A 13,254-nucleotide genomic window follows, 5' to 3' on the forward strand; every position below is an offset into this window, starting at 1 on the left:
ATGATGTCGCAGCGTAGAGTTGCAGCTTCCCTCCATGCCAATTGGCGTTTCTGGGGGCTATTAAGGCCTTTAACGTTCAGTGAAGCAATAGAAAAAGTCATGGTACGTTACCCTGTGTTGATACTCAGACTCGTGTTCTTTGCTCAGGGACGTTCAACCAGTTGTGATGTAAGCGGTCGTGTGGGTCAGGGCAGAGGATGACCGTAGCAGCAACTTTCTCTCCAAAAAAAAAAAAAAAAAAAGGGACAAACTGGAGACTGCAAAAGAAGGGAATATAGATGGAGGACCAAACTGAGGGAGTCAGACCAAACAAATAAAAAGAAAAAGGAAAACACAAAGATAAAAAATATGTTGTGATTCCAGGTGAATCTGTGCCGGTGTGAACCGCAAACTCTCGGGGGTCGAGAGTGGTCAGTAGTGTAAACCAAACTACTAAAACTTAAACAAGTTACTTTAAGCCATCTTTCCCAGGCATTCAGGCGGCCAATTTAAAGGCAAGTAGATTATATTCACCCTGTTTCAGCTGTCAGACTAGGTCGTGTGGATGGAGTAGACCCTGTATTCTCCTGGTCCATAGGCGGTGGGCCAAGAATCGGCCATGAATCCAGAAGGCGGATGCCCTCCTCAACATTCTTAATCAGGTGCGATTCCCCGTCGTAGGTTACAAGCAGTTTGGCTGGATGTATCCATCTGTAGGGGATACGGTGGTTATTCAAGGGCTTCGTGATGGTAGCCAATTGCCTACGTTGCTGCATGGTGTAGGCCGAGAGGTCTGTGAAGAAAGACAATTCTTTAAATTCAGTAAGCTGATTTTCCTTCTGTCTCGTCACCATCACAAAGCTTTCCTTTACGTGATAAAAGTGTATTCGAACGATAGTGTCTCTAGGCAGGTGGGACGGGATGTTTTTGGGCCTTGGCAATCTGTGGATACGGTCCACCACCAGTTTCTCTGCAGGAGTGTCTGGGAGCGCCACACGCATTATGTTAACAAAATAACCTCTCAGCTCCTGAGGGGCAATCGACTCAGGAATTCCCCGCACCTTAATGTTATTGCGTCTCGACCTGTCCTCAAGGTCTGCGATTTTAGCTTTCATATTTGCAATTTCGTCATCACGGTCATTATGAGTGTCCACTAGGTCATTAAAAGTGGTAGCAAATTCGCCCATTTTCACTTCTATATGTGAGACCCTCTTAGCAACCGCGGTCACTTCAGATTTAAATTGCTGTGCCATAGATATAATGTCCGCATGTAACGTAGAGCGGAGGGACACTAACATGTCCTTAAGCGTGGTGTCCATTACCGGTTGGTTCAAAGTTGGGAACTCAGTAATGGAGTCCTGCAGCTCCCTGGTGTCATCTAATGAGGAGTTGTGATCGCTTACCTCCCGCAGGTCAGTCGCAGTGACCGATGTCTTCATCTTGCTTTTCGCCGGGCTCGAGGAAGCCGAGGGCGGCGATGGGCATGGTGAGGGTTGTAAGGACGGGGTACTCGCTCCGCTAGCTGGGCTTGCAGTTCTCCCACTCTGGTGTGACAGGCCTCGTGCGCGGCCGGGATGGTCGGCACTATCTTGGATGGAGAGCGGACGCTGGTGGCCGAAAAAGTTTAGCATTTTGCCCGGTCTGCCTGCCTCTTTTCTCTTTCTAGTCGGCATCTCTGTTGTCACCCGCAGGTAGTCGTGCTGTTTCGGGGCTGAAACGAGGGTTGCAGTCGGTGTATTTCGCCGCCGAAGCCTGGGATGAAGCGGAGCTCCTCTAATGTACAACCATCCGCTCCGCTGGCTGGCCACGCCCCCAATACAAAATCCTTTTAACCTAAAAATACGTCTGTATTCTGGCAAATGTATCTCCTAACTCAGTCCCGTATCCATATGGTATCAAACCTCTTAGATGTATTTCACATAAAGAAAACATGCCTCTCATAGGAGACACATCTATTCAGATCAAATATCTAATAAGTATAACTAATACTCCAAATAGTATCAAACCTCTTAGATGTATTTCACATAAAGAAAACATGCCTCTCATAGGAGACGCATCTATTCAGATCAAATATCTAATAAGATATAGTTGGAGGGTGAGGGGAGGTCCACCTAATGGCAATTTGTCTCTTAGCCACAAAGAGCACTCGTGCAACAGTAAACCACCTTATCAAGATAGCCCAGTAGACATATTAAAGGATCCACTGAAAGATTCAAAACTAAGGTTCCCATTACGTGTACCCAGAAGCCCTGCTCAATACCTCTGCGTTTTGGGCATCACCATAGGAAATGTATCAATAATAGGAAGTAGCAGGAAGGAATGATATAATTAAGCAACAGATGGAGCCGCTGACACCCATAGCTGCAGAGTACAGCAGAGCTGAACACAAGCTAGTGGAACAACAGGTGCCAGCCGATCACAGCAGTAAAGGTTAGACACAGATCGGCTCCGCAGCTGATCTGTGACAGATACAAGAGGAAGAGCCCGAAGAATCCTATCCCAGACACAATGAGAGATAGGACCAGTATTGTGCTTCCATTTCTCTCTAGATGGAAAATGAAACGTATTATAAGTACACTGTAATAGAGACTTATATGGGGATATCAGGCCTTTGGTAGCGGATGCCTGAACCTCTCTTTCCAAGACTGTGACCGGGGGAAACAAAACAGGAGAAGAAGAACATTTGGCATATAAGCCATGTTGCAGCTGCAAAAATTGACAGAACCATCTAGGGTTCAAAGAAAATTCCCTTACTAACTGATGAAAAGATTTAAGTACACACCTCTCATAAAGAGAGAGAGGGTAAAGATCCCTGACTGTCAGGCATGTACTGGCCATTGGGACTACAGGGAGTTTCCCGGTGGGCCGATGGCTCAGTGGGCCAGTCAGGTGCAGTCCTGGTGCCGCTCCTCTCTGACAGTGAGTGATCGTGATTTTACTCCTGTTAGGTGGAGCAGCAGCCGTCACTTGCTGGAGAAAGCATTAGGCCTTCTGCTTCCTCCAGCCTGCAGGGGGAGATAGACAGCTGGCAGACGTTCCATTCTCTCTCCCCTTATCACTTGTCACTTATCACATGACTGGAGAGAGGAACGAGAACCTGCCTTCAAAACGGAGTACATGTGGGAGGGGGAGGAAAGGGAGGACACTCTGATGTAAGGGGAAGTGCTGATGGAGACACTCAAAATTAAAGTGGGCCAGTCATGATGAAGTCCAGGGCCAAATTTTTGTCCCAGTCCAGCCCTGCTGACTGTTCCCATCGCTGAAAACCCTGGAGGGTCGATATCTCCAGTAGCCTTTCATTGCCCCATATAGGGGTAAATTTAGTTAGAGAGGAAACCCTCATTATCCTTTTAACAGATTCCTACAGCTTATATATAAGTACCAGGGTGGGTATATTAGAAAAGGAAGAGTGCCCCGATGCCCCCTTTAGAGTAAATAGCAGCTGGCATCCTTGGAAACCAAAAGAGACTAAGTGAAATGAGGGAGCAGTTGAGGCCTCCGATACCCACTGTACTAGATGCTGCAATTGAGCAGCAAGAAAATAAATCCTCTAGTTTTCTTTGGATATTGTAGGATAAATCCTCTAATAAATCCTCTAGTTTTCTTTGGATATTGTAGGATATCTAGTTTGATATGGGGGGTCTTATTTCCCAAAATCTAATTTCTAAATATCTTATTAATCTTAATAAAGTTCTTCAGAAGGATCCAAACTGGGAAATGATGTAAAAAATATAAAAGTTGTGGCATCCAGACCATGTTAATTAAATTTAGGCGGCCTATTACTGAAAGGGGAAGTTTACACCAAACCCTTTGAATTTGAAATTTTATCAGTAATGGAGCAATATTGCCCGCTATATATGACAGAGGGGATGCGGTCATGGTGACTCCCAGATATTTGAAAGAGGAAGAAATTACAAGTTGTGGGCATATTAATGGCAAATCCTTCACAGGAAATTCATATACTGTACACCCTGCCAAGCACACAGCGGATGGAAAATATTTTGCACAAATACATGTAGAGAAAAGTGTAGAATATTCCTGGAATCTATAAGCACCTGTGTTATTGGACTTTTTTTTTTTTTTTTTTTTTCAATGGGTTTTTGCATCTTTATACAAGTCTATGACAATGCAATACCTGATTGAAGCAGGCCACATGTGGGGTGAGAAGTAGGTCAGCTTCAGTTCCAATGTACCTATCATTGGATTCTGAAGGATCTCAGAAGTTTTTTTCAAACTGATCGGACACAATCAACACAACATCAAAGGCCATCAACAAAAACCCTTGGAATGAGCAGGATGCAGGGTCAGCAATGCATTAAATGTATTCACAGCTCCATTTTCTGTGAAGAAGAAAATAATTCTCTTATATTAAGTTTGAGTTTGACTTTTTAAATAATGTGAAACCCGCTGACTCAGAGGACACTCTGTGTGAATTTTGGTAGTAAGGATTTATTTTAATTTTATTGTAAAAATGGTGGACATCAGTTTTATCCTCTTAGCCCCTGTACACACGGTCGGACATTCTGTGCCAACCAAATACGTTGGCTTTTGTCCGACGGATTTTGTCAGTCGGACAGTCGGATTATCTGACAAAACGGTCCGATAGGACACATTTCGTCGGAATCTCCGACCGTGTATACAAAGGGCTTACAGTTGTTGGAAATGATGCCGTCTATACATTCAGAAACTCTTACTGTAAATCGACAGTCATGAACTTACCATTCGGATCAGTAAAATTAATACTGAATGTCTCATCTCCTGTGATCAGTAAATATGATAAGGAAGTTGGAACATTAAACGTGTCATTATATTTGTCAGCATTGGTGTCAGTGACATTTTTGTTGATGTTCAGTAGGGGCACAGATGAATTTAGAGGTTTAGATAACAGTAATGCCAATGAGTGATATAACTGCCATAAATAAGAGAGAAAGAAAATATTATTTAAAAAAACACATAACATTTATAAAGGATTACATTTATGGGAACAAACCCTTCGCTATAATTAAAACCTCCATTTATTTCCTATATACATCCAGATGTAGCAGTATATCTTATAGGGGTTGTAAAGGTAAAAGTTTTTTCACCTTAATGCATTCTATGCATTAAGTTGAAAAAACATCTGACAGTTCCGGCCCCCCCAGCCCCCTGTTTTACTTACCTGACCCCTCGAAAGTCCTGCACTCGCCCCTGATGTCCTCTTCGCCCTTCAGCCTGGCCATTGATTGGCTGGAGTGGATGGATTGAAAGCAGCGCAGCTATTGGCTCACTCTGCTGTCAATCACATCCAATGAAGTGGCTTGCCGGGGGCAGGGCCCAGTGATACAGTGAGCGGCTATAGCCTCTGGCTGTATCACGGGAGGGCGCTTGCAAGTTCTTATCACCATGTGAGGGAGCTCGCATGAACATGAGAAGTACTTGCGGGGAGAAGCAGAGACAGCCACCGAGGGAACCCAGAAGAGCAGGTTCAGGGCCACTCTGTGCAAAACGGTAAGTATAACATTTTTGTTATTTAAAAAAAAAAAATCTCTTTATGTAATGGAAATTTGTAGGTTCTGTATAAAATTGTATTCTATTTTATATGTATTGCACAATGCCCTCACTGTACAGCACTAATAATGTTTTCAGTACATGTTTTGCATTCTTTCGAGTCCTGATTAGAATTAGCCTGCCTATTTAACGCCCCTTGTTACAATAAACGTACAATTGTAATATTAATGTGATGCCTACGTAATCATGTGTATAAAAACCTTCAAATGCGTCATAATAAAAGGAGAACTGTTATTTGGAAAGATGCTGAGCGTATCTTTTGTGTCTATTCCCTACTGCAGTAATTATTATTAATTTGGAACCACTAATCAATATGAGGATAGGAGTTGCCTATCTATAAAATATCCATTTCACTTTACAACCCCTTTAATACATCAAGGGCTAAAGATACCACTGAGTTATGATAATTGGTGGATTATCCAACAAGAATTTGTCCAGTGGTCACTATTGAGATGACTCTGGATTAGCCCAGACCTTGGAGCTCCATATACTGATCTGGGAACCACCAAGGAATGCTGGGTTGGGCATTTCCATAGTCAGGATTAAGGATGAGCTGAACACCCCCCTGGTTCGGTTCGCACCAGAACCTGCGAACAGACCTAAACTTCGTGTGAACTTTAGAACCCTATTAAAGTCTATGGGACTCAAACGTTCAAAATCTAAAGTACTAATTTTAAAGGCTAATATGCAAGTTATTGTTCTAAAAAGGGTTTTTCGGGAGCAGTGATTTTAATAATGCTTAAAGTGAAACAATAAAACTGTAATATTCCTTTAAATTTCGTACCTGGGGGGTGTGTATAGTATGCCTGTGAAGGGGCACATGTTTCCTGTACTTAAAACTGTCCCTGCACAAAGTGTCATTTCTGCAGGAAAAAAAGTCATTTAAAATCACTCGTGGCTATAATGAATTGTCGGCTCCCCGTAATACAGAGAACACTCATTGAAAGTCATTGATAAAAAAAAAAAAAGCGTGGGGTTCCAAATTCAAATTTAATCACCAGGCCCTTCAGGTCTGGTATGGATATTAAGGGGAACCCAGCGTCAAATAAAAAAAAAATGGCTTGGGATTCCCCCTAAATATCCATACCAGACCCTTCAGGTCTGGTATGGATTTTAAGAGGAACTCCACGCCAAATTAAAAAGAAATGGCCTGGAGTTCCCCCTAAAAATCCATACCAGACCCTTTATCTGAGCAGGCAACCTGGCAGGCTGCAGGAAAAGAGGGGGGGACGAGAGTGCCCCCCCTTCCCCTGAACCGTACCAGGCCACATGCCCTCAACATTGGGAGGATGTTTTGGGGGTCTGTGACCCCTCAAAGCACCTTGCCACCATGTTGATGAGGACAAGGGCCTCATCCCCACAACCCTGGCTGGTGGTTGTGAGGGTCTACAGGCGGGGGGCTTATCAGACCACCTTCTCCACCGCTGCTTCTGTGACTGACCGAAGCCTCAGCAACACGTTGCCCAGGACCTGGAATTTGTAACCTCCCAGTCTCTGGGAATGCGTTGCACAGACCTTTCTGCAAGGCCTCCCGGAGATGTCTCATTGTCTGCTCTCTCTGCGATGGCAGGATAAAGTCCGCAACCTTACCCTTGTAATGTGGATGAAGGAGAGTTGCCAGCCAGTAATGATCCCTCTCCTTGATCCGCTGCATACGAGGATCCTTCCGCAAGCTTTGCAGGATCGGGGAGGCCATGCAACCTAGGTTAGCTGAGGCATTCGGTCCGGAGTCCTCTGGGTCACTACGGATGACATGATCTGTAGCCACCTGCTTCCAGCCACGTTTAAGTCCACATGTTTCTTGGGACTGTAAATCATCCCTAAAAGACTGCTGCTGATGCTGAGTGCCAGGCTCCACCTCTATGCTGGCAAGGAAGTCCTCCTCTTCCTGCCTCTGTTCAGCCTCAAGTACCCTGTCCATTATTCCATGCAGCGTGTGCTCCAACAGGTGGACAAGAGGTACAGTGTCACTTATGCATGCACTGTCACTGCTCACCATCCTCGTGGCCTCCTCAAATGTTGACAGGACAGTGCATGCATCCCTGATCATGGCCCACTGGCATGGGAAAAAACCGAGCTCCCCTGACCCTGTCCTGTTGCAGTAGTCGCACAGGTACTTATTGATGGGCCTCTGCTGCGTGTGCAGCTGCTGCAGCATGGACAACATTTAGTTCCACCTGGTGGGCATGTCACAGATAAGGCGGTTCTTGGGCAGGTTCAATTCCTTTTGGAGCTCAGCCAGCTGAGCACTGGCTTTATATGACCGGCGAAAATGAACACAGACTTTCCTGGCCTGCCTCAGAGCATCCTGTAAGCCCGGGAACCTGCCTAAGAACCGCTGCACTACCAAGTTAAGCATGTGAGCCACACAGGGCACATGAGTCAGTTGTCCCTGTCGGAGGTTGGAGAGGAGGTTGGTGCCATTGTTGCAAACCACCATTCCAGGCTTAAGCTGGCATGGCGTCAACCAGCTGCCAAAAGAGTCACCCAATGCGCCATGAAAGATAGAAACATCCCTGTCTGCTGGACCATCAGTCAGTGGAAATATGCACCTTACCACTGACCGCCCTGTCCAGCGAGTCATGGACATTGCCTTCCACATGCCGGTAGAGAGCCGGAATCACCTTCCGTGAGAAAAAGTGGTGTTTGGGAACCTGCCACTGAGGAATCTCACACTGCACAAACTCACAGAAGGGCTCTGAGTCTACCAACTGAAAAGGCAGCAGTTGAAGTGCTAGAAATTTAGCCAAGCTAGCATTAAACCGCTGGGCATGTGGATGGCTGGGAGTGAACTTCTTTCGACAGTCTAGCAGCTGGGGCAGAGAAATTTTCCTGGTACAATCGGACGTCGGTGTACTGCTAGCAGAGTGCCCGTAAGTACTTGGCTGTGATACACCTAATTCTACATCTTCATTCCTCTCAGTGCAGGATACCAATAAAGGTATAGTGGGGTTGGAGATCCCAGCTGATGAGGAGTAAGAAGAGGTAGGCTTTGTTCTTTGGTGTGGGTCTTTAAGGTATGCGTGCCAATGAACTGCATGGCAGGTCAACATATGTCTGGTCAAGCATGTGGTGCCCAAGCGGCTGATGTTTTAGCCACGGGAGATACGTTTAAGACATATGTTGAAAATAGCAGCAGTGCAATCTGATGCACTCATCTCAAAAAAGGTCCACACCCATGAACTTTTGGAATAATGCGCAGAGACAGCGCCCAGCACAGGTGGAGCCCTGTGGTGTGATTCATTCAGTGTGCTGCCCTTAAGCTGGCCCCTGGAGGGCATCCTGCCTCGTTGGAGATGTGCCTCCTCCTCTCTCCTATCAGGCACCCATGTGGAGTCAGTGAATTTATCATCCCCTCCCTCCTCATCACTGGAGCAAACCTGGCAGTATGCTGCAGCTGGTGGAACATGACTGCCAGATTGCTGTCCTTCTTGGGCATCCCCTCTCTCTGGGCTCATGCTACTGCCTTTCTCTAGCTGGGTATCATCATCAGAGCCTTTAAAACACTGGGCATCCTCCTGGAGCATGTACCCAACACTGTGCTCAAACAGTTTGGGGGACTCCTCTGGAGGACATGGTGGGTCTAGGGAAGGAGTGATTGATGCCATTGAGATGAGGAAAGAGGCCACTTTGGAAGTTGCTTTGCCAGTACCCTGAGCCTGGGTGAGAGAGGAGGAGGAGGATGAGGAGGGCTTGGTCATCCACTCTACCAAGTCTTCGGCATATTGCGGCTCAAAACGTCCAACTGCCAATAATAAGGACAGGCGTGTCCCATGGCCATGTGCTGATGACAATGCACCGCGTCCATGACCAGCACTCTTTCCTCTAGACACAGAGCCCACTTGCCCTCTTTTATTGGCTCATGACTGTCTGCCTCTCCTTGTTGGCCTTCCTGACAAACTAATAGCCTGCAGGGAGATGAGAACACCAGCAATTGGGGTAGCTTCAGGTGTACACCGTACAGGTGGCACAATAAACCGACTGTAACTGCTACAGCTGCCTGTGGTATAGGACTAGAACAACACAAGCAATTAGGGGTAGCTTCAGGTGTACACCATGCAGGTAGCAGTGGCACTATACACTGACTGTAACTGCTGCAGCTGCCTTTGGTATAGGACTAGAACAACACCAGCAATTGGGGGAGCTTCAGGTAAACACTGTGCAGGGGGCACAATACACTGACTGTAACTGCTGAAGCTGCTTTTGGTATAGGACCAAAACAGCACAAGCAATTGGGGGTAGCTTCAGGTGTACACTGTGCAGGTGGCACAATACACCGACTAACTGCTGAAGCTGCCTGTGGTATAGGACTAGAAGAACACCAGAAATTGGGGGTAGCTTCAGATATATACTGTGCAGGTGGCATAATACACCTACTGTAACTGCTGCAGCTGCCTGTGGTATAGGACTAGAACAACACAAGCAATTGGGGGTAGCTTCAGGTGAACACTGTGTAGGGGGCACAATACACTGACTGTAACTGCTGCAGCTGCCTGTGATATAGGACCAGAACAACACCAGCAATTGGGGTAGCTTCAGGTGTACACTGTGCTGGGGGTACAATACACCAACTGTAATTATTGCAGCTGCCTGTGGTATGGGAGCAGAACAACACCAGCAATTGGGGTAGCTTCAAGTGTACACTGTGCAGGGGGCACAATACACCGACTGTAATTGCTACAGCTGCCTGTGGTATAGGACCAGCAAAACATCAGCAATTGCGGTAGCTTTAGGTGTACACTGTGCAGGTGGCACAATACACGGATTGTAACTGCTACAGCTGCCTGTGGTATAGGATCAGTATAACACTAGCAATTGTGGTAGCTTTAGGTGTACACTGTGCAGGGGGCACAATACACCGACTGTAACTGCTACAGCTGCCTGTGGTATAGGCACTAGGTTCAAAAGAAATTTAGACACTCTCTCTGCCTTTCTGTCTCTGAGTCACTCGCAACACAGTATGCAAGGCCACCGTGCAGGTGGCCTTATATAGTGTGGGGCATGTACTAAACCCCCTGAGCTATAATCGGCCACGGGCATCCTGCCTGTGGCCAATTATGGCTCTCCTCGCTGCCAACGCTGTGATTGGCCAAGCATGCGGGTCATAGTGCATGCTTGGCCAGTCATCAGTGCAATAGTGCATTGTGGGCTGTGAGCGCCACACGAATGTGGCACGAACAGCCCATAAAGTTCTGGCTTTGCCAAACGGGCGAACACCCGGTGTTCGAGTCAAACATGCGTTTGACTCAAACACCTAGCTCATCCCTATAACTGAGAGATTTAGCAAACATTGAGATTATATAGATAAAAACATATCATTTCCTCATCTCCTGTGGTTTAAAGTGGATGTAAAGGCTGAAGGTTTTTTTATCTGTATGCATGAAGTTAAAAAACCTTCTGTGTGCTGCTCCACCCACAGCCCCCCTAAAACTCACCTGAGTTCCTTCTTGATCCAGCAATGTGCACAGGAGCCCTGGCTGTCCCAGGACTCCCTCTCCTCATTGACTGAGACAGATTTGGCTCCCACTGCTCTCAATCACAGGAAGTGAGCCAATGAGGAGAGGGAGGGGGTGGGGCCTATGGACGCATAGAGCAGGGTCCAGGAGCTAGTACTCACCAGTGCCCCCATAGCAAGCGGCTTGCTATTGAGGATATTAATTAAGGGGGAGGAGCCAGGAGCACTGGTGGGGGACCCGATAATAGCAGGTAAGTATAATATGTGTGTTATTTTTTTAAGCCAAACTTTTAATACTACTTTAAGAGAAATACATTAGAATCACGCCTTCTAAATGTCCGGCCTCTGCCAGATTTGCTGAATGTATTATATAGTCAGTGTTACATTTATTGGCATCTTTCACATTAAGAAATTCAATGCTTTGAAAAGGAAAATCATCACAGATTATTGGGGATCTCTTCATGCAATGCTACCATCTGCTACTACACATTTATCAGAATTCCAGTCTGCATTTTCATCTACAATTCCTCATTTTAAGCTCACAGTCAACTCTTTTGTTCCTGGACATGTCTAGGATATATCATTATTTATAATACATTCTCTGCTTTTCTCAATTGGCAGATCAGAGAGACCATACCTGATGAGGCAGAAGTAGCTTAGCAAATGTTCTGCAGCCGGGTAAAAGGCCCTCAGGATGGGTGTGAGGGTAGCAGGACAGAAGTCTAATAGCTCATAGATTCTTCAGAGCCCCTCCTCCATTGCTACCAAAGCATGCAAGTTCCGTTGGGGGGCTCTTTGTTATTGGCTTTTGGATCCCTCCAGCTGCTCACCTGTGTTACCAGTGCACTGGCACATCTTCCCCAAGGAAGTGTCTATCCCCGAGATATTTTTGACACTCAATGGATTTGGCTTCCATTGATTTGAATGGGGTTCAGGTGGAGGTTTGGCATCTGAACTTCTTTAAGGTTCACTGAACCCCTACTGAACTGAACCCATGGAAGTTCAGATCATTGTTCACTTCTCATTATTAGTGATGGCCGAACGGTTCGCCCGGCGGTCGTTTCGCGGCGAATTTCCGACTTTCGCCGTCCGCGGGTTCGAACGCCTTTTTCCGTCGTTCGCCCCGGCGGACTTACGTGTTTAATGTATACAAGAACTTTAACCTTTCGTGACACGTTTATCATGTGTTACAGGACAACCAATTGAGACATGACAGCTCATGGACACTTGGACATTCCCCCTAACCTATAAATACACCCGATCCGGTGGCCATTTTACATTCTTTCTTCTGTCACTGTAGGGAAAGGATCCTGTGTGGAGTAGGGACAGAGAAAACGCTAGCTATTTGGTACACAAAAGTTCTTTTCAGGACTGGTATAGGTGTTAGGTCAGCAGCCTGAGTTTCTTTTGTCAGTTTAGATAAAGGGACAGAGCGCTGTATGCTGCTATTTTAGGGACAGCTCAGCCAGATTAGTCTTTCTTCATCATCATCATCATCATCATCATTAGCTGTTACTATCAGGTCCACAAAAGAGCTGTTCCAGCTAATCGTTCCAGCCTACTCTTTTTTGCCAATTTGTATAGGGACAGGCAGGAAGCAGTGTGTCAGGCAGTGAGGATAATTTTAAAGACTTGCTGTTACTATTAGTTCCACAAAGGTTCTTTTCAGGACTGGTATCAGTGGTACGGTAATAGGCTTGTACACGTATAATATTCTTTCTTCCAAATATAGAAAGAATATTATACTTGACTGCTGCCCTTCTGCTGCAGTCTGCTAATCATTCACAACTCACTTGTTCCACAAAGCTCTTTATCAGGACTGGTAACTTGGTCTGTCTAGGGTGCTACGGTACATAGGCTTGGGTGCGGTACAGTCTGCTGTTCTGTAAGGACCGCTATCGGTCCACAATACATAGGGTTGCCGTGCACTACTGCTGACCGCTGCCCTATACTGCAGCAGTCCTTCAGCGGTATAGGGACTGACGCACAGTCTGCTAAACACTAATACACAACCTGCTTGGTCCACAAAAGTTCTTATAAGGACTGGTAACTTGGTATAGGGTGCTACGGTACATAGGCCTGAGTGCAGTACAGTCTGCTGTTCTGTAAGGACCGCTATCGGTCCACAATACATAGGGTTGCCGTGCACTACTGCTGACCGCTGCCCTATACTGCAGCAGTCCTTCATTGGTATAGGGACTGACGTACAGTCTGCTAATCACTAACACACAACCTGCTTGGTCCACAAAAGTTCTTATAAGGACTGGTAACTT

The 13,254-nt window shown here is 46.1% G+C and overlaps 1 protein-coding gene across 2 annotated transcripts in view; it reads right to left on the reverse strand.

Annotated features, from left to right (window-relative positions):
- Positions 1-13,254, reverse strand: part of LOC144000364 (uromodulin-like) — a 100,373-nt gene that overhangs the window by 50,831 nt on the left and 36,288 nt on the right. For both annotated transcript variants that reach the window (XM_077494159.1, XM_077494158.1), the window contains exon 6: positions 4,699-4,888. In XM_077494159.1, the coding sequence (XP_077350285.1) occupies positions 4,699-4,888 (190 nt within the window). The remainder of the gene's footprint in view (positions 1-4,698; positions 4,889-13,254) is intronic.

The sequence above is a fragment of the Lithobates pipiens genome, unplaced genomic scaffold, assembly GCF_037356315.1.
Source record: "Lithobates pipiens isolate NorthernLeopardFrog02 unplaced genomic scaffold, aLitPip1_a1.2 Scaffold_22, whole genome shotgun sequence".
NCBI lineage: Eukaryota > Metazoa > Chordata > Amphibia > Anura > Ranidae > Lithobates > Lithobates pipiens.